Below are 21,759 nucleotides of genomic sequence, written 5' to 3'. Positions count from 1 at the left end.
ATGATTCACAAACACTTTAATAATAATAATAATAATAATAATAATAATAATAATAATAATAATAACCATCATCACAAAAATAATCAAATTTACAGAAATCAATAGAAAAATGAAAAAGCATTTCGCATGCAGTAAAGTAGGAATATATATCTATGTCGACAGAACAAATGTTTATATTTTCAGTCTATTCCCCCACCCCTACCTCCACCGGGCAGCTTGAAAACACCTGCCAGTTTTAAGAAAAAAAAAGCATCAAGAATATAAAAAGACACAAAACTTATTTCATTCATTGATTTATAATTTCTAACTCGATAGCTACCTCGGGGGAGGCCGAAAATAAAGTAGATACCGCACATAACTTCTTCCATCAACCAAACTTTTCGTCTAATAGACATAAACATTAATACGTGTCTAAATTCTTTCGTAACAAAAAAATATTTACTGGAGTGTTTCTCTAAAAGAAATTTGCACATGGCTAATTTTGTTACACTCTTTTCATTGTGATATTTACTAGATAATTACTGAAAATTGTAAGATGTTATAAAAGGAATATTCATAAGACCAATCCACTTCAATACTTCGTGTATCAATCAGAGCTTAAACTTCTCTGGCATGATATGTTTCAAGTTACATTTATCTGTACATTTAACTGTTTGCTACAGATATTGCTAATTTAAGCAAATAAAGAATAATGTTTCGTTTGTAATGGTAATTCGATTTTATAAAAATGCCATTATGATCATGACTGACCCTTTAAAACGTGAATAGAAAGAAGTTTCAAGTTTTACGTTTTATTTAGGACAAGAACACAACTGGGATAAATAAATATCGCAGTATTAGCACTATGTTTATGTTACTCTTCCACCGTCATTACGAACAAGCGAAATGGTTCTTGTTTAGAAGCGATTTTGACAATTACGCTCTAAAATAAAATTTGCTTTTTGGGTGTGTTCTGTACACATGTAAGTTGAATGTGTGCGAGACTGAATTCCTCTTGTGAATTTAAATTTATATATTTTTATTTTTTATGACGCATATGAATGAAGACATCCGTTGAGCGTAATACAATTCTGTCACGAACGCTTTCGGGCGAATGGACGTAACTCGCACGTCTCCTAAAGGAATATGTAGACTGGTTTAGAAGTATTTGGCTCATTGCTAGCCTTATGCGTTCCATCCGTCAATTTTTCCATCTGCATTTGTGTGGAAATTCATATAACACACACACACACACATACACACACATACATAACAATGAATGTGTCTGAAACAACAAATAAATATGATACATATCGTCTCTACTTGCTTATAAGATCAGTTCAACTGCAAACAACCTACTCAGTCGTGGCATAATGCTCTGGCAGATCAAAATCTATACTGCTTGTGGTATTGATTACTTCCAACTGAATAGACCTAGATTTTTCCGGCATATTATTGGACGGTAGATCTGGATTTGGACAGTTCATTGTTGGACTCGACTTATAAGTGAGTGTATAAGATACTTAATATGAGGGATCCGTTGAGCTTAGTACACTTCCTCACTATGTTTGATCTTATCGTTTAAACAAATTTATATTTTTTATTGCTGACTTTGCAGATGTCCATTTAGAGATAGAATTTCGAATGTTCATACAGTTTTTGCACATTTTGTTTTTATTGTTGTCTTCTTTTCTTTTGTTGACCGCATGGAAATTGTTTCAAAGTTGTAGATCATTATGATACAACTGAACAGGGATGAGTTGCTACTGTTGGTAAACTCATTCAGTGGACTTTTCATGTAATTATTTCCAATGTAGGCACACAAACCAGAATGAAATCAGAGGTCATGGCTTCTGTTATCTATCTATCTATCTATCTATCTCTCTCTCTCTCTCTCTCTCTCTCTCTATATATATATATATATATATATATATATATATATATATATATATATATATATATATATATATATATATATATATATATATATATATATATATATATATATATATGTGTGTGTGTGTGTGTGTGTGTGTGTGTGTGTGTGTGTGTGTGCTTTTGTGTGAAATAGAGAAATTATCGATTAACAGTTTTCAGTTCCCATATATTCACAAGTGAAAAATGTACCTCTTTTTTCACGTGAAATACAAGATTTCACATCACGGCATGCAATGCTTGATTATGTATACGAATAGAAGTGATATTTGCAGCAAGGAAAACAAGCATTTTATGAGCTTGAGCAGTCAGTGGAAACTGTGTTACTTTCAGGCGTGGAAATCATTATTTCTTAACGATATCTGACTCGTAATCATTTACTTTTCTTTTATAAAGTTTTTCCGTTTTACTAGCTTCAAAACAATGTGAAAACAAATTTTGTTGTACCACTTGACATCGGGACTGACAATTGTGGTTAGGTAGGCTAAAAAAGTTTACAAAAAGACGAAACAGTTATTTACTGCAACAGATTAGTTAATCTCAAATCAACAGTTGTCTCAAAACTCGTTGATATTTTCATGATTTGATAATAAATGCGATTGAAAATGAGGTGCACTTACGAGAAAAGTAAGAGTGTTATGCGTAAAGGTGACTTTAATCTTCGAAGCTTCGATTCAGAAGCAAGTTTATCCTATGATACTAACATACAATACCAAGACATTTCTTTTTTTTTACTACGGTAATGCCCGATATGTTTCGTCTTCTTGTACAAAAAGCGATAGCTTGTAGAGTCGACCGCTCGCTAAAATAACTTCTTTTTATGCCATGAAATATATCTGGTATTAATATATTAAGAGAAAATATTCTCTTTTTAATATATACTTATGAGTGAAATAAAGTACATTATTTATGCAATATTATTATTGTTTTCAATTACTATATTTGCACATGTAAAAAATATATCCTTATATTTCACATGTGAAAATACAAGATTTCCTCATTATACTATGCAAAGCTTGATTCTGTGCGCCAACAGAAGAGATTTTTGCAACCACAAATCTCCAAGTATTATTCGAGATAGCGCAATAAATGAAAGCTGCATTAACTTCTTAGGCATGTAAATTATTTTACCGAAGATGTTCGGTTTGTCATTGCTTGCTTCTTTACGAAAGTTATTCCCTTTTATAAGCTTGACAATGTGAACAACCCCGTGCTTTTATAATTAGATAAAGTAAAACATTTTACAATATGTTGAATATGTTTTTATTTCAACAGATTAGTTCATCTCAAATCAACAATTCTTTCAACTCACTTATTAGTTTCTGATCTCTAAATCTTCTACATTTCCCATGACATTTACCCCCTTGTTTTTTTTTTCACGTACGCGTGCACCCTCGATTGTAACCCGCGTGCACTCCCAACCGAAGTTTCCACAATAAGTCCCGGTATTATGTTACCGGTTACGTCTAAGATAGCAAAACAAACTCCTTCGACGTGAAATGCATGATAGCATACAACAGTTCCTTTGCAATCACTTCCATGTCCAAATCCACTGTCCACTATCCTTGTCTACTGACTATTGTCCACTATCTACTGACCAGTGTCATCATTTTCATCAACGCTCGCTTCGGTGCACAAACCAAGCATTATAGTATTATTGAAATTCTAACTGGACACATCACACACGAAATCGCATGGCAACTATGAGCATATCCTAATCGGCACAGGGACATGTCACAACATAATCGGTGTTGAGCTTGCACAAGACAACCGGCTCACCGACCGGTCCGTGAGCTGATGGAACAAAAATTATATTCATACTTCATTTCAACCGGGATTTTATCTAGGAAGTATTCTGCCATCCGTTTTGCCTCCTTTCCCACATCGCTAGATTATCTTCCATTGTTGATTTTCTTTACTCAATAATTTGGTCTGCTTGTTAGTTTTTTTTGGTGTTATTTTGTTGTGTTTTGTGAGGGGCGGGGGGCATTTTATATACTTTTATGTTTTCTAAAGTACTCCGTTTAAGAAGCAAACCATCACCGTCTCGAACCCCGCCATGGTAATACTTGTATTTGTGGTGGTCACCGAGTACAGCTTGGCAATTGTGTTTAGACTACTTTATGCCGCCTCAAGAATTTCTGAATATATATGCATTTCGCGAATGCAGCCGTAACGAAATTATTTTGCTAGCGGCACCAATTACTGTTGATATGGATCCAACGACAATTTCGATTGGTGTGCCTATCATAATTGCCATAATAGCATTTCGCATCACACCTATCAGTTATTGCTGCAGCCGGTCCATAAATAGCAACGACACTACACATGGGTTGTATGTCGCGAATTAAACGGTTTTCTTATGGATTTCATCTTGCAGCTGTTATTCCGCTCGATTTCTTTTTTCTCGTCGGTAGCTTTCACACTCACCCATACATACATATATCTACATACAAAAATGTGTACACATATAAATACCTATACCCTTACACCTATAAAAATGCATACACACAAGCATGCACACAAATACAAACGTGAAAATATCAATAGATACAGAAGTATTTATAGAGATATAAACATATTCATTAATATGGTGTGACCTCCGTACACAGGGCATTGCTGGGACAATCTGGGTGGCTAGGACACAGTCTAACAGGTGGCCGGACTGGGAATACATCATTGGATATAGACACATATACTGATCCTATTACTGCATCCTCATGTTATAAACACATGCCTTACTATAGACAGATTGGTTAAAAAAATAAATTAATATTCAGTTTAAAAGCAACCTTTTATATTGTTGACATTTTGTATCAAAATTGCTCCATGTACTTTTTGTTATGCAGAATACTTTTCTGACACAAAGTTTAATTTCAGTTCTTTTTCAAAATATAATATATTTGATAATTCGTGATTGAATTGACAGGTATAAGTAAATACTTTCAACTTTAATAGAAATAAGTCAATTGTTTTAAAATCTGTGGTGAAAAGCATAAATTGTCACTTTGATAACATAAAAGTTATAGAGATTGTTGCACTCACTCTATCCACTCCGTGAACCTAGAAGGATTGTATTTTTGGACTCTCTTAATGAAAATGTGATAAAACTTCTACATAGTTTCTGGAGAGAGAGAGAGAGAGAGAGAGAGAGAGAGAGCACAAATTATTTGAAATATTTCCAATGTATGTTATACAATTATTTGTTGCTAAAAATTCTGTGCAAAATCTTTGAAGTAATTTAAGCCTAAGACTTCTGGTTATATTGTGTCGCGATCAAATGAAAGATTATTTCATTCAGTCTCGTGTAAATTTTCGAATTCTGTATTCCATTTTGCAATCAAGGCTAGCTCATGATGATTGCAAATGAGTGTTTCATACATTCTTTTTACAGCACTTTCTATCTCTTAAAAGTAAGATCGATGGGTGCATGCATGGGTGCTGTATATTATAATTGATAATTACGTAAATAAATTATTTATGTAGATTACGGTACATAAAAGTCCACAAAATTGTTAGGAACTTTGCATGTAATCCAAATTCATTACGAAACATGTCAAGATTGATCCACGAACCATCTTCAATATTATGGTAGATTCCTTGTTCAATCAAACGTTTGTACATTACAGCAGAATTTCGAATAATGATACTATGATTCACCTATATTTGTGTTTGAAGGAGTTCTTTGTTTTCAACAGCAAACTTATTATACAATTTTGTGTAAGCTGAAAATATGTATCTCCAAATTCATTCAGGTATACAATAACTCTTTTAACAAAATCTATTCCAAATACGACTTTTTTTCTTTCTGTGCTTAGGATAAAAGCACGTACTATTTTCCATTTGTGCTTGAGAGTAACCATTCTTCTGATCCAGAATCCAAACGTAATGAATTCAAACATTTTAAGCCTCCCCATCATAGTCTTTAATATTTACTTTTCTTTTAATTTTGTCTCTCTCCCCACTCCAAACAAACTTAGAAAAGAATCTTGTTCATGGAGTACACTAGTATCTGTTCCAGCATTCGGCATGATTTTACTTATCTAGATTCCATTTTTCAAATGACAGCAATATTTTGATACCCGTTCTACATTAACAGTCTATTTTACCCTTGATCTTATTCTCTTATCTTTCATTTCTCTCATGGAAATTTCCACAAACTGATTCATCTTTGTTTTCTAAAATTTGACATTTATTAGTTTTGATAGTTTGTTTCATTTAATTAATTAAATTAATATACCATTTCTCCATTTGATATTAAACGATGAGTAAGAGTCTGATTTTTCACCTAATTGCTAACAGTGTTTTTACATAAAAAGTTGATCATTTATAGTTAAAACTATTTCCGAAGCAACTCTGAGTAGAAATATGGATTATCTCGGCTTGGACCGTATACATGAATGGGAATAAATATATTATTTTCTGTACGATATATCTGGAATTATTTTATTACCAGCATATTCTTTCTTGGTTCTATGTATGGTGAATTGAAAATTATTCTCTAGTGGAATAGCCACCACTCTTGAGTTTGATAAAAAGGAATTAAAAAGACATTCGTAGTCACAAGATGATTGTTCAGGAACTCTCACATTTCTGAAACACTTAGGTGTCTTGAAGAAGATAAAATGAGTGTTTATTTTGTTTTAAGTAGTTCCGGACATCATTCCCTTAAATGAATCAATTAATCCCTGACAAATGAAAGTTACAAGCTTTACATATTCATCCATGTAACAATAGAGACATATTTCCCTGAGTGAAATATAGGGGTTGACGAACAAATTGCAGAGGAAACCCCGATGACATATTTAAGTTTGGTTTGCTGATTTTTTTGTGCATCTAAGTTATGTATTCTGTATTTTGTATAATACCATCATGGTAATTGAAGTGTACAAAAGAAAACTTAGGGTAAAGACGTAGCCAGCAATTGGAGGGAGTATTGGAAAAGACAAAGACAAATACAACAACATGTAACAATTTTTATGGTAAAAAATGGAGGATAGAAGGAAAGAAAAGGATAGAAGTAAGTACAAAATGTTTAGTGGAGAAAAAAGTGGTGAAAACAACAAAGCAAAAAGGAGGATAAGGAAAGACAGCAGAAAAAAATGAAACAAACCATAACAAAACAATTGTTGTGGAAAACTAATAATAAAGAAAGCTCATTATTTATGGCCATATTTATTCATTTATATTTGCATTCCACACCTATTACAAAGTTACTCTCGAAGTGTTTTTACAATTCGTAGGAATCAAGATATGTGACAGCTGTCAGAAAGTGTAGTGTTGGTGATGCACAGGGGACGTATTGGACCAAGTGCTCTTGAAACGTCAAAACTAAACTTGCTATATCTTCCTTAAGTATAGGAATTTTTTGTTGCTGACATGTACAGACATTGATAAATTAAATTTCTCTTAGGTAAACTTTAAATTTAGAAAATTAAATTTTAGCATAAAATTATTATTTTCAAAGTATTTTAAAACTCAAACTGACAATTATTTAGACACCGAAGTTAACAAGAAAATGGTATTTTAAAACAAGTGGTAGTTTAAGTTTGTACATTATTTTGTCCAAGGGGTAATGAAGTAAGATATGTGAGGGTGATTTTTGTAGCAAATTGTAATATGCCTGTGCAGGTGTATACAGGTGAAAACACTAAAGAAACAATAAGAAGTGTTATGTTCCATGTTTATTTTTGTCTGGTGCTTTGCTAGTTGTTGGTATAAATAAAAAGCACATTAATATTTCCTATTTTGATGGGACCAGTACTATATTTTGCAGCAAAAAAAAAATACATTGCGTTTCAATGTCAGTAACCACAAAGGGAGACAATGTAACAGAAAAATATAACTTCAGGAAGGCTTAACCTTGCTGATCTCTCTCATGAAGACTTAGGCCGTGCATTTGAAATGTTCTATATCAGCGTGATAGTATGAGCTAATCCTGGTAAATTGTGGCAAGTACATTATACATGCTTTATGAGACCTTGGTAATGCGCAATATCATCTAGAAAGATGTCTTCGTTGACTTGGAATAAATGCCTAATTATGAGCTTTAAAGATATTTTCTCTGAATTTGTTTTCGAAAGTATCCACCATTGCAACTTGGAAAAGGTGCAGGCATACTTACCTGATGATTATAATGAGCATCAACCCACAATTGCATTTTGTTTTAAAATTTTAAAATTTTCTTTGACCTTTAACCTTACAATCAAACATTTCTGGTTATCAGATAATCTAGGGATAATACATATAATCTACTGAAAAAGAAAACACACACACACACACACAAACATGCACACATGCATATGGCACACAATCTAGGTGACATAGACTTTGTAATATTACAGTATTTTGTTCCTGCTTACCATCAAGTCAGAGACAAGTTACATGTTCATTACTGAGGTACATTTTTGAAGAAATCGGTCCTCTTTTTTATTTACCTTAGCAGTGTATTTTTCAATGTTTTTATGCATTGCAACTATTTGCTTAAAGGCAAAAATAGAAGGATTTTTCGTATTGAATCTGCGAGTATAAATATAATATTTTGCCAAATAAGCAGGTAATTACACATATAGTTCTATTTTCAAAGACAATGTACGCCTCACATCAAAAGTTGTTGTGTCTATCTATAATAATAAGCTTGGTATTCCAATCTAAACTTTTATGTATATAATACTGACATAACTCAGATCGCGATTGTTTTCCTATATGGTCGCTACAGTTGATTCTCAGCAATGAATTTTCCACCGTGTCCAAATCCTAATAAATCATACGTAAATCTATAGCACCTTGAAATATGAACTCATGGTGAGGTCCTTGGTATATGTTATCTGGCTTTTGTTTGGTGGGGCGGAGGCTGGACTCTAAACATAGCAACGTGCAATGGGTCACTGATTTCACTTCCTGATCAGTATCAATGCATTATTATTCACTATGCACTTTCGCCAAAAACACGCATATAACCACACCATAACATTCATATTTGAAATAATAAACAATTACCTTTAAATGAAAGACGAACAATGCCTAAATCTAACCCTTGCTACATCACTAAAGTGAGAGAAAAGAAAGGGTCATACGTTCTCTTTCAGTATATTCTACGGTCAAAAGGCCATCTCAACATGTTTGTAAATCTTAAAGTACACATCCATGGACAAAGGTTACATATCTAAACATCTGTTTACAAATGATCTTAACAATTTTCATTCATGGACAAAAGTAAACACAATACAGATCTACATAAAAATACTACAATACACTGTATTACGCTGTAATACAACTCAGTCTAGAAAGATACTTGAATTGGAAATTTATCCTTAATTTAAATGAAATGATTCAAGCAAATATAGTGGTTCCGAAAATATCTATCAGTAATTTTGAAATTGTCGGCTATATATTAAAATATAAACCTTTCTCGAACTAAGTTTCATAGATGGATACGTATGAATGTGTACATACATACATACATACATACATACATACATGCATGCATGCATCCATCCATCCATCCATCCATACATACATACATACATACATAGGCACTTTTAATCAAAAACCTTCTGAGGATGGCATTTATATCCTAATGGAGGATGGAACTTCGCTAAAAGTTAAATAGAGTATATGGATTATACTAATACTGTCTGCGTAGTCAGTATTCGTATCAATCACTCTGTTGAAGTAGAGCTTATTTCTCTAGTCTATTATTAAGATTTATTCATTAACATAGAAGATGGTAAGTACTAAGATGTGTAAATTGTCTTTCGTAGGTATCATTTCATATGTTCACCAGATAGTTGATACATATCTGTAACATTAATAATATAGTTCCATATTAAAGCTATAACGAATACAATGCGTTATCGCTGTGAATGTTGGGAACATAAAATTAAAATGTACCACCTTCGTACGTTATTGGAGACGTGTGGATTAATCATAATCGGTTGACAAAAATTTGCAGAGCTGTTAAAGGGTAAAATAAGGTATACGAATAATAATATTTCTTTCTCTTTACTTCAACCGCAGTGTTTAAGCAAAGGTCATTTTAGTGATTGTATCTTTCACGTTTATATAACCTTTGATGAATATGTGTGTTTGTCCATATGCTAGCCCATTGTTAAATTGGAAACTTATCTAACCTCATCGATATTCAAATGGGAATTGCAAAGACATTAAATATAATATATGATTTTTGAATTATTTATTCTCTATAGACAACGTTCGGCTCGATCGATGTTTTGAAGTATAGGTAATGTCGACTTTTCTTTGTTTCAGGTGTGTTCGCTGCCAGAGATTATGGTACGTATTATGGGGTGTCACACTTTTCTTTCTTAGATATTATTGCATATGTCCACCAAATAGCTGATAAATCTTTGCAACGGACCTATTAATGGACTTCCAAATTAAAGTTATAATTTCCACATGGAGTGGTCAATGTGAATATCGTTAACATAAAGCTTAAATATATTCATTTCGCATGTTATGGGCGACGTTTGGATTAATCACAGATGGGTGACTTAATGAGAATTTTAAAAAATAAATAATCTTAGTTATATTTGTAATATTAATTCTTTCTCTATAGCCAATATAGAGCTCAACCGCTGTATTGAAGTTAAGGTACTGTTGGTCTTTTTATCGTTCAGTTTTAAATAACCTTTAATACACTAATATGTTTGTCCAAATGAGTAGTTAAGTGTACCTATTTGGAACCATATCATACATTATACATACGCACATAGTCTTGCATGGGAGTGCCTTTTTAGTGGTGAAATGATACTCATATAAGGGTCTATTGGTTAAGAATGGGAATGATATTGTTGGGACAAAGGTGTTTATAGGGTCAAAGTTTCTTTATGGTCAATAGTGTTGATGTGTCAAAATGGAAATGATAATCTTAAAATGGTGAAAGGAAACGTTGTAGACATTTTATAGGAAAGAGGAAAAATGTAATATTACAGTTTTGAATTTCTACCCTAACACACGTTCATGCTATCAACGAGGAGCGTTTATATATCCATACTTTCATATAAAGATACAAACATACTGTCCAACAAGTGGGGTACAGTGTAAAAGAAGGGCCCGCGAAGGTGAAATTGATAAACACTTGCACACAGCATATACACCCAAAATAGAAAACAAACGGAGACAAAAATGAATGGACATTATTTTTCCTGTTAACCAAATATGTTTTTAGACGATGAGAAATTTGTTGGTATTGAATCAGTATACTCCTGCGAGATTTCTCAGGAGCTTAGCCAAACTGATTGTTAAAAATACCAGCGATCGTTTCGACCATTGAGCATTAAAATAATACCCAGAAGGGATTCTCATGGTACAGGTGGTCAATTAAGGATGCTCTGGTGATCCTAATTTGGATTCGTAAATGACATGAGTATTGTTGTCTAATTATTCTTGGGCCTTTTCGATGAGAATATCGACGGTGAAAGTGTTTTGACCTTCGTTGATATTAAGAGCTTGCGTAAGATGAATGATTCCTGTCGAAGCCACTTATCAATGAGCTTAGCAATCCAACTGAATGGTCTGAAGTAATTTCGCAGTAAAACAATATGAGTTATTGTTGGAAAACATAAACAGAACAGTCATTCGGTAAAGTTAAATGAAAGTAGTTATTCATAGTTCGATGGCTCTGGTTTCCGAGGAGTCACTAGATGCCATGGAAGAATTAATTTCCAAATGTTTCAGAAGAGGATTGCTAATGCTGATGTGACTGGAAGAATGGCGAATGGATTTTTGGTCGCAGGCTAACGGATGTTGAAATTATTGCCTGTAGTATATTTCAAGGAAGGATTGGCAAAAAGATAACCAATACAACTTTTGAGTAAAATTGTCTACAATTGTTTGTCTTCTTATTGCAAGCTCATCATCATCATCATCATCTTTATTTCCTTCCATGGAAGATTACATGATATAAGAATAAATCATCTGAATACAATCAATAAATATATAAAAAAAAAAAAAAAAAAAAAAAAAAAAAAAAAAAAAAATTCTATATTGGAATACAAATTCTTACACAATATCAATCAACAAAGTGTTCGTCAACTCATAAGTTGCAAGTTTCAGTACCTTATTTACAGAAGATAGCTGCACACTGCATGACAAAGTATGCTGCATACAGGACGAATAGCTTGGAGTTTTCTTTGTCGATTACTCCTGATGGTAACCTTTTACCTAAAAGATATTGTAGTTGCAGCTCATCTTCTGCATTAAATAACGTAATGTGCAGGCTCAGGGGAAATTTATCAGTAAGGAAATCCCAGAAAGAATTTCGAAAGTTCGACATATAAGGACAACTAACACAACAATGAAGTATCAAGTCTGTATAAACATTCCCACATCTAATACACATATCAAGCTGTGTTTGTGGAACAGCAGCCCATAGTTTAGCTACATATGTAAATACCTTAGTGTGTTGTCTAGTTTTAGCCGACTGCCACACTGAGGCAGGTCGTAAGTATTCGTGTATCGAAGAGAATCTATCAAAATCTGCTTGATTAGACATACGAACTCTCCAGAGGCTATTTTCAAGACCAACAATTTTTGACCTTACAATTTCTTTCCAATTATGTTTATCTGGAATTTCAGAATGATGTAAATAATCAGTTAGATACCCGAGCAAGTCAAACTTCTTTGAGGTATAATATAAATTTGAAATTAACCCGCAGCTTGACATGCATCCGCTCAGAATGAAGTGAAATAACGCAACGTTAAACACACGTTTAGTATGTACATTGTTAGGCATCAAACACAATCTGTGTAAAAACATCAATTTTCTTCTATCAATTTCGGACTGCGCTGATGTCCATCCTAGCATTCCCAGGGCAATGTCTGATCTTGTATGTATTGGAAAACCTTGTAAATGTTTGGCAAAATACCTCAGAGTTTTATCCAATAAAGCGAGGTCACTTTTTGAAATGTTACACCATAATTCACTTCCATAAAACATTGAAGGGAAAATTACCTTTTTAATTACATTTGCAGCAACCAAAGGATTTAAACCATTCGGTTTAATGCCAATACCAAACAGACCGTGAAAAGATTTTTTCCCTTTCTTGCATGCATCGAGTATTGCGTCATGCGACGTCAGCTTTGAGTTAATCCGGTGACCCAGGTGTGTTGCCGAATCGGTGACCGGCAAACATGACGGGCCAAGATACCATTTCATATTGATAAAATTCTTGTATTGGGGTCCGAAAATGATAATGTATGACTTTGTAACACTAAGCTCGAATCGCCACTTATTACTGTAGTCGTATGCTATATCTAACAGCTTTTGTAGATTGCTAGGATATATAGCCAAAAGTGAAATATCATCAGCTAGGGTTGGATTTCCCACAGCTAAGGATCCAGTCTTTGCTCCAAATCCACTATTTTCTAACTGTAGCAGCAAGTCATTTATAAATATTGTGTACATCAAGGTTGACAAAACACCCCCTTGTCTCACTCCTTGGCCAATTGAGAACCAATCTGAAAATTGCCCATTTACAAGAACTTTACTCTGTAAATTTGTATACATGTTAAAAAATATCAAAAGGGATTTACCCGTAATTCCCAACGTGAATAATTTAAAAAGCAGTCCTTCGTGCCACACGGTATCAAATGCCTTTTTTGTATCAAGAAAAGCAGCAAAAACCCGTGAACCCATGTTTACATTATATTGTACTGATTGCAACAGCACAAAACTCGCTGTTGTGCAGCCTAAACCTTTTTGGTAACCATGTTGTTGTGAACTGGGTATACTAGAATTAGTATCTTTGAGCCAAGTTACCAAACGTTCATGAATAATTTTCTCAAAGGTTTTGTAGATAACAGGCAGTAAAGTAACAGGCCTATAACTTTCGAGGGAGTTCTTTGATTTTCTGTTACCTTTGTACAGTGGTATTACTAACCCTTTTTTGCAATCTACAGGTATGTAAGATTGATCAATCATCCGAGTAAATAAAATTGTCATACACTCGATGAGGTAGTCGCTGCCATAGATCAAATGTTCATTGCAAATTTGATCATGGCCCGATGCTTTTGATTTCTTTAGACCTTTAATGATTTCTCTTACTTCATTTAAACTGATACTGGTCTGTAAGGCCTCGATATGGCTTACTTCGTCCTGTAGACCCCGATTTAATTCTCTCTCTATAAATTCATAAAAGTTTCCGTCAAAACTATGGTTTAAATTCGGCGTGTGAATGTCCTCATAGTATCTAGCAAAGCCATTTGCGATGGAATCATCATCACGGACACAAACTCCATCAGTTGATAGTTCCTGACAAAAATTTGTATTGTTCCCTCTCTTAATGTTGATCATTTTCCAAAAGTGTCTTACATCGCATTCATGTGCTTTTTCAATTTCTTCATACACCTCCCCCATATATTTTTCCACAGCCAGTTTTTGAACGTTTCTAAAGTCTCTCTTCTTATCTTTATATTCTCTGTAAGAATTAAATTGACTACCCCTCGGTCTTCCCTCATTTATCCAAGTATACCTAGCTTGTCTTTGAAGTTTATGTGCTTCTTTGAGTTCATTTGACCAATATGGTTTGGCATGATAATTGAATTTAGACTTTGGAAGCGCGATGTCGCTTGACTGCTGTATTGCATTAACAATGTGCTGGTAAAAGCTATCAACATTGTCCGAAATAGTATCTATATCTAAAGTTTTCAGGCGAAGGTCCAGCTCAGATTGATAGTTTTTCAAGATATCAGCGTTTAATTTATTCCAGGCTATGTTGTTTCTCTTCATAGACTGTCTGAAGTCTCTCCCACAGGTCACTGTACGAAGGGAAGTAAGGATAGGGAGGTGGTCAGATATCGCGTGCTCTTCGTGATCTGAAACAATGTGCACACTTCGTAATCTACCTATGCATTGATCCGACAGTACAAAATGATCAATCATCGTTCTTGCTGGGGTGAACGTATAGCGGGAACCAGTGCATATTATTAAATGTCCAGCACTCACTAGATTATTATATCGCAAGAACTCATGAAATACTCTATCTTTGTAATCTCTGAAAGTGGCTGGTTCAGCTACTGCATTGAAATCACCAGTAAAATACACGTCCCCCAGCTGTGAGTACTGATCATAGAGATTTTGAATCAACTCAATTTGCGCTTTGTAACAATCTATGCCATATAATAGGGTCGGCATATATACACAAAAAATATATACATTTTGCATATCAGGAAATTTGAATTCTATGCCAACAACTCTGTCACTATTAACTTCATCTATAAAGTTAGCATATCTCATGAGAGAAGTTTTGCAGAAGATTGCAACTCCTCCTTTACCACATTTTATTAACATACAATTAGAGGAAATATCCTCTGCCTTAGCAGTGCATTTATAATCAGAACGAATAGTATCGCAAAATGGAAGTATGTGCTGTAATAGTTTATGTTCAGTTACGCAAGCTACGTCAACATTATATTTATCCAGCATTGCACTAAAGCTAAGAGCAGAGGACATAATTCCTCTAACATTCCAGGTCAGTATATTAAGATTCATATTAACTTGCAATATAGGCATATTAATACTTATGCATCGTGAAAGCAGGACTAAAATGACAAAGATGACAAAACACATTAACTTACGACAGAACATAATGGCAAATTTATGAACAATTAACTGTCACCCTAGTCACAGAATATCGCATCCTGCACCTTCATTTGCCTCCTGATCGCGATTGCTAAACCTGTCTCGCCAAGATTGATTCCCATACCACCTTCTTACATAAACACCTTTTGGCCATGTTACATCATTTTCAACAGTGTCGCAGTCTGAATTATATACAGTCAGCTTGGCCGATAGACAATTACGTCTACTGTGGATAAACTTTATGGATAACGGATCTATATCGTATTCTTTCAAGAATTTACCGAGGCCTTCAGCAGTAGATTTGACGCCAATGCCACCCACATAAAAGCGCCTTGTTCTACGTCTAACTACACCTTCAAATACAACATTCTCATTTTTGTCATCAACATCCTCATGTCCAACAATACTCTCTGAAATACTCTCAAATTGGGAATGACTACTGCGATAACCCAATACACCACATGCCTTCAGGCAGCAAATGACGATTTGAATTTTAGGCCCATGCTCTGCGCACTTCAAACACAGAGGTTATGTTTGAAGTTCTTGGAGAGAGGAACCCTAAGAAGGGGATTTAGCAGATGTGCTTTACGACATGATGGTACTTATTCTTTCAACAGTCGATGACTTGTGAAGGGTCATTCCACGAATCTAAACTAGGAGGATATATTTCTAACGTACTTTTCCTTATTCAAGTTGGCGTTTGCCTTCTTACATGTTCTTTGATCGAGAATGCTTTCTATATCGTACACTTCGTCTTCTTTTTTGGTCACTCGTTGTAAGGCAGGGAAATAAAAACCTTCTTTAAACACTTCTTCGTTCATGTCTTCCAATTTATAGACAGGATGATCACGTCCACGTACTTGTGCAATGACACGAAACAATTCGGTTGTTCAGTTAGTTAAATAAGCTTTGTCAAATGTGCGTTTGATTTATTTTCCATTGCGAACACAATTTCATATCTTTGACATCCCTTGTTTCTTTGGGGGGATAGGTGACATTATAAATAATCCATCCAAGATCATCATTTTCTTTACGAGGGTCACTTCTTAGGATGCACTTTCGATCCGCAAATGACAAGATTCATTTTAATATTTGACGTGACGTTGCAACACCTCGATGTACTTGAGACGGTGTTGATGAGTAAAATATTTCCAATTATATTCTTTCAAAGTTCTATCAAAATGTTCCGCGACACTGGCTTTCGTTTCAGGATAACCGGTGGTGAAAAAATGATTGTATCCTTTTCAATCTTTTTAAAGCCTGGTCCAATAAATTCTAGCTAAAAGTGTCTCCATGATTAGGGGTTTATGTGTTTGCTCCTTAATAAGTTACAAACTGTTTGACACTACTCTTAGATTCGTGTGGTATTGTTTGGACGAATTTTGACGTGTGCGACAAGCAATAGGAGTAGGAGGCGGTTTTTATAAATTGGTGACGTGTTCGTCGATGTTTTTTATTTATATCGCCCCTTCTTTCTTTCTTTCTTCTGCTAAAGAAGGTTTCGACATCATCTTTTTGACTAAAGGTTTCATTTGGTTTCATCTTGGAGTAGGTGAGGGTGTAAACAAGGAAGTTGAAATCGAAGTTTCTTTTGGAGCAGACGTACGTCATCTTCTTCCCCATCCATGTGGCTGTGTCTGTTTTTGCAACTTTGGGTTCGCTTTTCATGATCGTCTAGAAATCTCTCAGAGTATGTTTAGCTGTTTTGTCTAACGCTTGCTGGTGAAAGAATTTAAGATGTTGCAATATTTGTCCGTACCATTGCAAATTTTGTTTCTTCCAAATCGGTTCGATCTATCGAACGATTGTAATTCTTGTTGTAACTGTGACATCCCGTTGAAAGTAGAATTCGGAGGTAAATGAGGTACCACCTATAGAGTTACAGCCATCGTTTGCATGGAACTAATTGAGGTTTCTTACTTCCATACGATTCATAGATCCCAAAAAATGGTGTCCTTTTTATCTTCTTTTCTTCCTTCTTATCTCATGACTCCTCCTAAATCGATACTAACAAGGAGCAACCAATTTTAACCAGGGTATTGTCAGCATGGAAAGAAATCTTCCTCGTTGAACCTGCATTATTTTTATTTTGACTAATGGGTATTTTGTTTTTCACCATTTGGCGAGAAACATTCCGATACTTTCCAAACCGTTGTTTCTGTATCTTGGACAAAGATACCGTTCATTTCAAAACATTCAAACAACGTTTGCACACGGTATTGGTGATTTCTTCTGGGTCTTTTTCATTTAATTATTTTCGCATCGGAGAATTAGATTTAGTCAGTACCGACGAAACATCCCAATCATTTGCCAACAGAGGAGAGTGTCCCGTACTTCTCCTTTTTCTGGAGTAAAGTTGTGTCTTGGGAAGACGAGGAGGGTGATCTGCACTTTGTCTTTGTATTATCTGTTGTTTCAGATCAAAAACACTGAAGTGAATCGTATCCCTAGATTCTTTGTTTGTCGTATCAACTTCTTTATGGGCAGCACCCGATGATGAGATGTTTTCAATGGACTAAATTGCTTTGATAAATCCAGTTGTTATGTATATATATGTGTAATTTAATTTTTTGTTTGTTAGATTTTTGTAAAATTTCCATTACATGCAACTGTAATGTATTTACATGGAACTGTAATGTATTTGTTTTTACTGAATTTGATATTGTCCAGAATAGAGTTCAGTTCTCACTGATTGTGTTTTATATATTTTTATTTTCGACATCAACAGCTAATAAATGAAACAATGTATCCAGTTGCCAACCTGATTCACAATCAGTAGTTCTGGTAAACAACTTTTTTAATTTTTTAAAATTCTTTATCAGAGTAAGAATCTTTAATTTCAGTCAAGGTCACGGCTGGTGGACATGATATTGATCATGTAACAAACTTCCATCGCTTTCCAGAAAATTGAACTCTTGACCCTCATCCGGGAATCTGTTTTGCGTTGTAGTTAGTGTTATAGCTGATGTTGTTACAGTATGAAATTTAGCAGTTGTGCCTTAACACATGAGACTTCGAGTAGATTTATGTTGTGACCAGTTTGGGCTGAGTTTTTATTTTCACCAAATTATTGAATTTATTGAATTTAAAGTGATTATTTTCCCTGGAAATACATAAGTATTCTAATAATTCTTCGACAAAGACATTCCTTTGAAATTATATAGAATTAAAAAAAACTGGAATAATATTTTCTGTGATTCAGCAAGATACTGTTGACACATCAGCACAACGCTGGCTATTAGAGACGCAGTCGCCTTCTATCTTGGATTTAAACTTTGATTCACTTAGAACCTTTCATTGATAGGACTTGTGGGTTTTTTAATTCTTGGAATGTTATTGGACTTAATTCGCAATACTGTAAATTCCTTTTTCTTATTTTTCACTTAGTATTTTGGGGAAATAAATTATTTGTTTAATTGTTCAAAGCTTGTCTTCACTCTTTTCTGTTACTTATTCCAGGAGCATAGACTCGTAATACAGTAAACTTTGTAATACCCCTGTTCTGTTTTGGGTGAGGCTTCGTTTTTAACTGTAGCAGCAGTGGCTAAATAAGAATAAAATGTCATTTCTGCCTTACATGGAGAAGTTCCTTTTCTAATTAAATTAGGAAACATGGGTGTTAAATTATGCTTGTCAGGCACCATCATGAACGGCGAAACAGAAGTATTGCAGCAGTATTTCCTTTCCTTCTGGCATGAGATTTTTTCTTCTTGGGACTTTTCTTCTCGGGGCTTTTTTCTTGTATGCACCTCCTGCACCACCAGACTTCTTATTTCGATCTTCTGTCTTCTTTTGGGGGGGATTTAGCTTTTTTCTTTGTTTTCGTGTCGGTATTAAGATACCATTTTAAAAGAGAACGAATAATGACATCTTCTAAAGAGCCTATTCCACCAGGTTTCAAAATGATTTGTTTATTTTTGTTTGAGCATCAATTCTTGGATCTGTCAATTTTGACAACGTCACTTTATGACTTTTTTAAAAAAAGAACCTGGTTTTAAGAGGTACGTGAATGGTTCCTTGGCGTAATTGACGTTACTTCTTTGAGATCGGCTTCTAACAAATGAGCACGTTCTTGTCAATTGTTTTGCGACCGATGACATACAGTGTACAAATTATTTGGTAAGAGGATAAGATTGAAAGGTCTTGTTGAATACCTTTTTTATAATTAAAAAAAAAGACGTGTAGGATGTTTTATAGGATTTTAGTTTTGTTTTTAGATTGGGATAAAAGAGGACAAGACCTCCTTCTCGACTTCATTGATGAAACAAATTGCTATGAAATCTCAAATAATCGTGATTTGTGGGATTTAAATCGATGAGTAAATACACATGAGGTGTTTGAATGGCATTGCCGTACACATTATTTAACCAGCTGTTCCTAACTGTTTGACTAACACTTTCACCTTTCACTTGAGATTTGCCACTTGGACTTTTTAACAAGACCACACAATGAATATTGAGACTTGTTGTGCCATAAGCTTTAATTTGTTGAAATAAACTTGGAGTAATGTAAATGGTACTAGTGTTACAATCACGTCCTTTTCGTATAAATCAAAGTTTGAATTTTACTTCGTTTTCTCCCAACATGTCATATAAGATGACGAGGTGTAACTAAAGTCAGACTCGATCCCATCTTCTTCGCGAGGAATGCTTTCTAAAACAAAATGGTTTCTTCTTGACTTTCTTCAAGTAATATGTAAGTCGTTTGCTTCTAATTTCAACACCACACGATGCGTTTGGTTGGAGGATCAAGCATGTGTTATGTGTATTCCATCAAATTATTGACAACTTTGGATTAGCCAGGACAACTAGGTCCAGTAATAATGTGTTAAAAGGATGGCGAGGATGCGGTGTTTGCCAACTTTGACGATCTAACTTTTTGTCAATCACTTGAGAGCAGTGACGGAGGATGAGAAGGATGCAGCCATAAATATGGTGTTTATATTTCATTTTGAGATGACCATAAACGACAGACATTTTATTAATTTGATACACGTTTAATGTGTATTCAAATGCGATACTACAACACAAAAACATATTTACATTTCAATATTCAAAAATTAAAATACGAAGCCGAATAAGGCATAAATGACTAGAAACATCAATAAGGCAATGGTTATAATCACCAATCCTGGATATAAACAAGTCAGTGTACAACATGCTTGATCTATTTGGAAATCTATGTAAACGCTCTGGCGTTATTCTTCTAGTCTCTGCAGAATCCAGTGCTTCTAACTTGTCCGGGAATATCATCTCATGCTCATTTTTATTATTTGTTTGAATTTACTTTTCTGGACTTGTAATATTTATTCCTGTTTCTCTTTCTGGATCATATTCTTCTTATACCACTGTTTTTAACATTGTTTTTACTTTCATGTTCACTTTTTGAACTGGTTCTAAGTGATATTATTGTATTGAATTAGCGACACACAATGTCTTCGGCATAGTTAGCCACTTCTTGCATCCAAGCTTCGAAGCCAATACTTTTCCACGTACGTACTTTTCCATTCGTAAATTTGCTGCTGCAACCAGCTAGCTATACACATAGTACGTATCAAGTGAGCATAATGTTCAACGAATGTCTTGTTCACATAGAGGTACAAAACTTGTTTTCATCATTATTCTCAAAACGATTAACACTATTTGTCTTCCTCGCACAAATAACGTTTGATTGGTAATGATGTCTTTGCTGCATGTACCGTTCATAAATAGTCCTCAACGAATTTGCTGGAAAACGAAATCCGACAAAAATAGTCACTTACACGCACACCACATGCCATTCTAAATTCAAGGGACTCGTAGCACTTGGAATCAGTTCTGTTAACAGTTCATGGTAATCGTCTAAGACCTGAACAGTGGCATTGACTTTCTCCCATTGAATTTGTTGCAACATTGATGACAAATGTCGTGGCATGGTAAGCGTTATATCCACGTAGCGTGTTATGTCTCTGCTAGGCTTTCCCATAAATCAGCGCTTGTATACGGTGGAAATAACAATAGCTGAAACATCCGGAAATGAGTTTGATTTTGCGTTTAAATTGTGTATTGATAATCTCACTGTCAATGTTTTCATGCAGCTCAAATGACGGATTCTGAATATTCTATTCTAAACTAGTCATTCACGGGTTTGTCTTACTCTGAGAAGAAATATTAATACTTTCTACATTTGTAGTCACATGCTAACACACTACACGCCATGAAGAAGTTTCGTCTTGAGGTGATATTTCTACATTTTTGTGATCCTGA

The 21,759-nt window shown here is 34.4% G+C and overlaps 1 protein-coding gene across 1 annotated transcript in view; it reads left to right on the top strand.

The window, feature by feature from the left end:
• The window catches only part of LOC149780787 (uncharacterized), a 78,043-nt gene that overhangs the window by 698 nt on the left and 55,586 nt on the right, over positions 1–21,759 (top strand). Inside the window, exon 2 of the mRNA XM_089937863.1 lies at positions 10,183–10,206. Coding sequence (XP_089793989.1) covers positions 10,183–10,206 — 24 coding nt within the window. The remainder of the gene's footprint in view (positions 1–10,182; positions 10,207–21,759) is intronic.

This window comes from Sinohyriopsis cumingii, chromosome 16 (genome assembly GCF_028554795.1).
Source record: "Sinohyriopsis cumingii isolate HCF-2022 chromosome 16, ASM2855479v2, whole genome shotgun sequence".
Classification (NCBI taxonomy): Eukaryota; Metazoa; Mollusca; class Bivalvia; order Unionida; family Unionidae; genus Sinohyriopsis; species Sinohyriopsis cumingii.
Note: the sequence above shows the minus strand (reverse complement) of the source record. Positions and strands in the feature narration are given on the sequence as shown.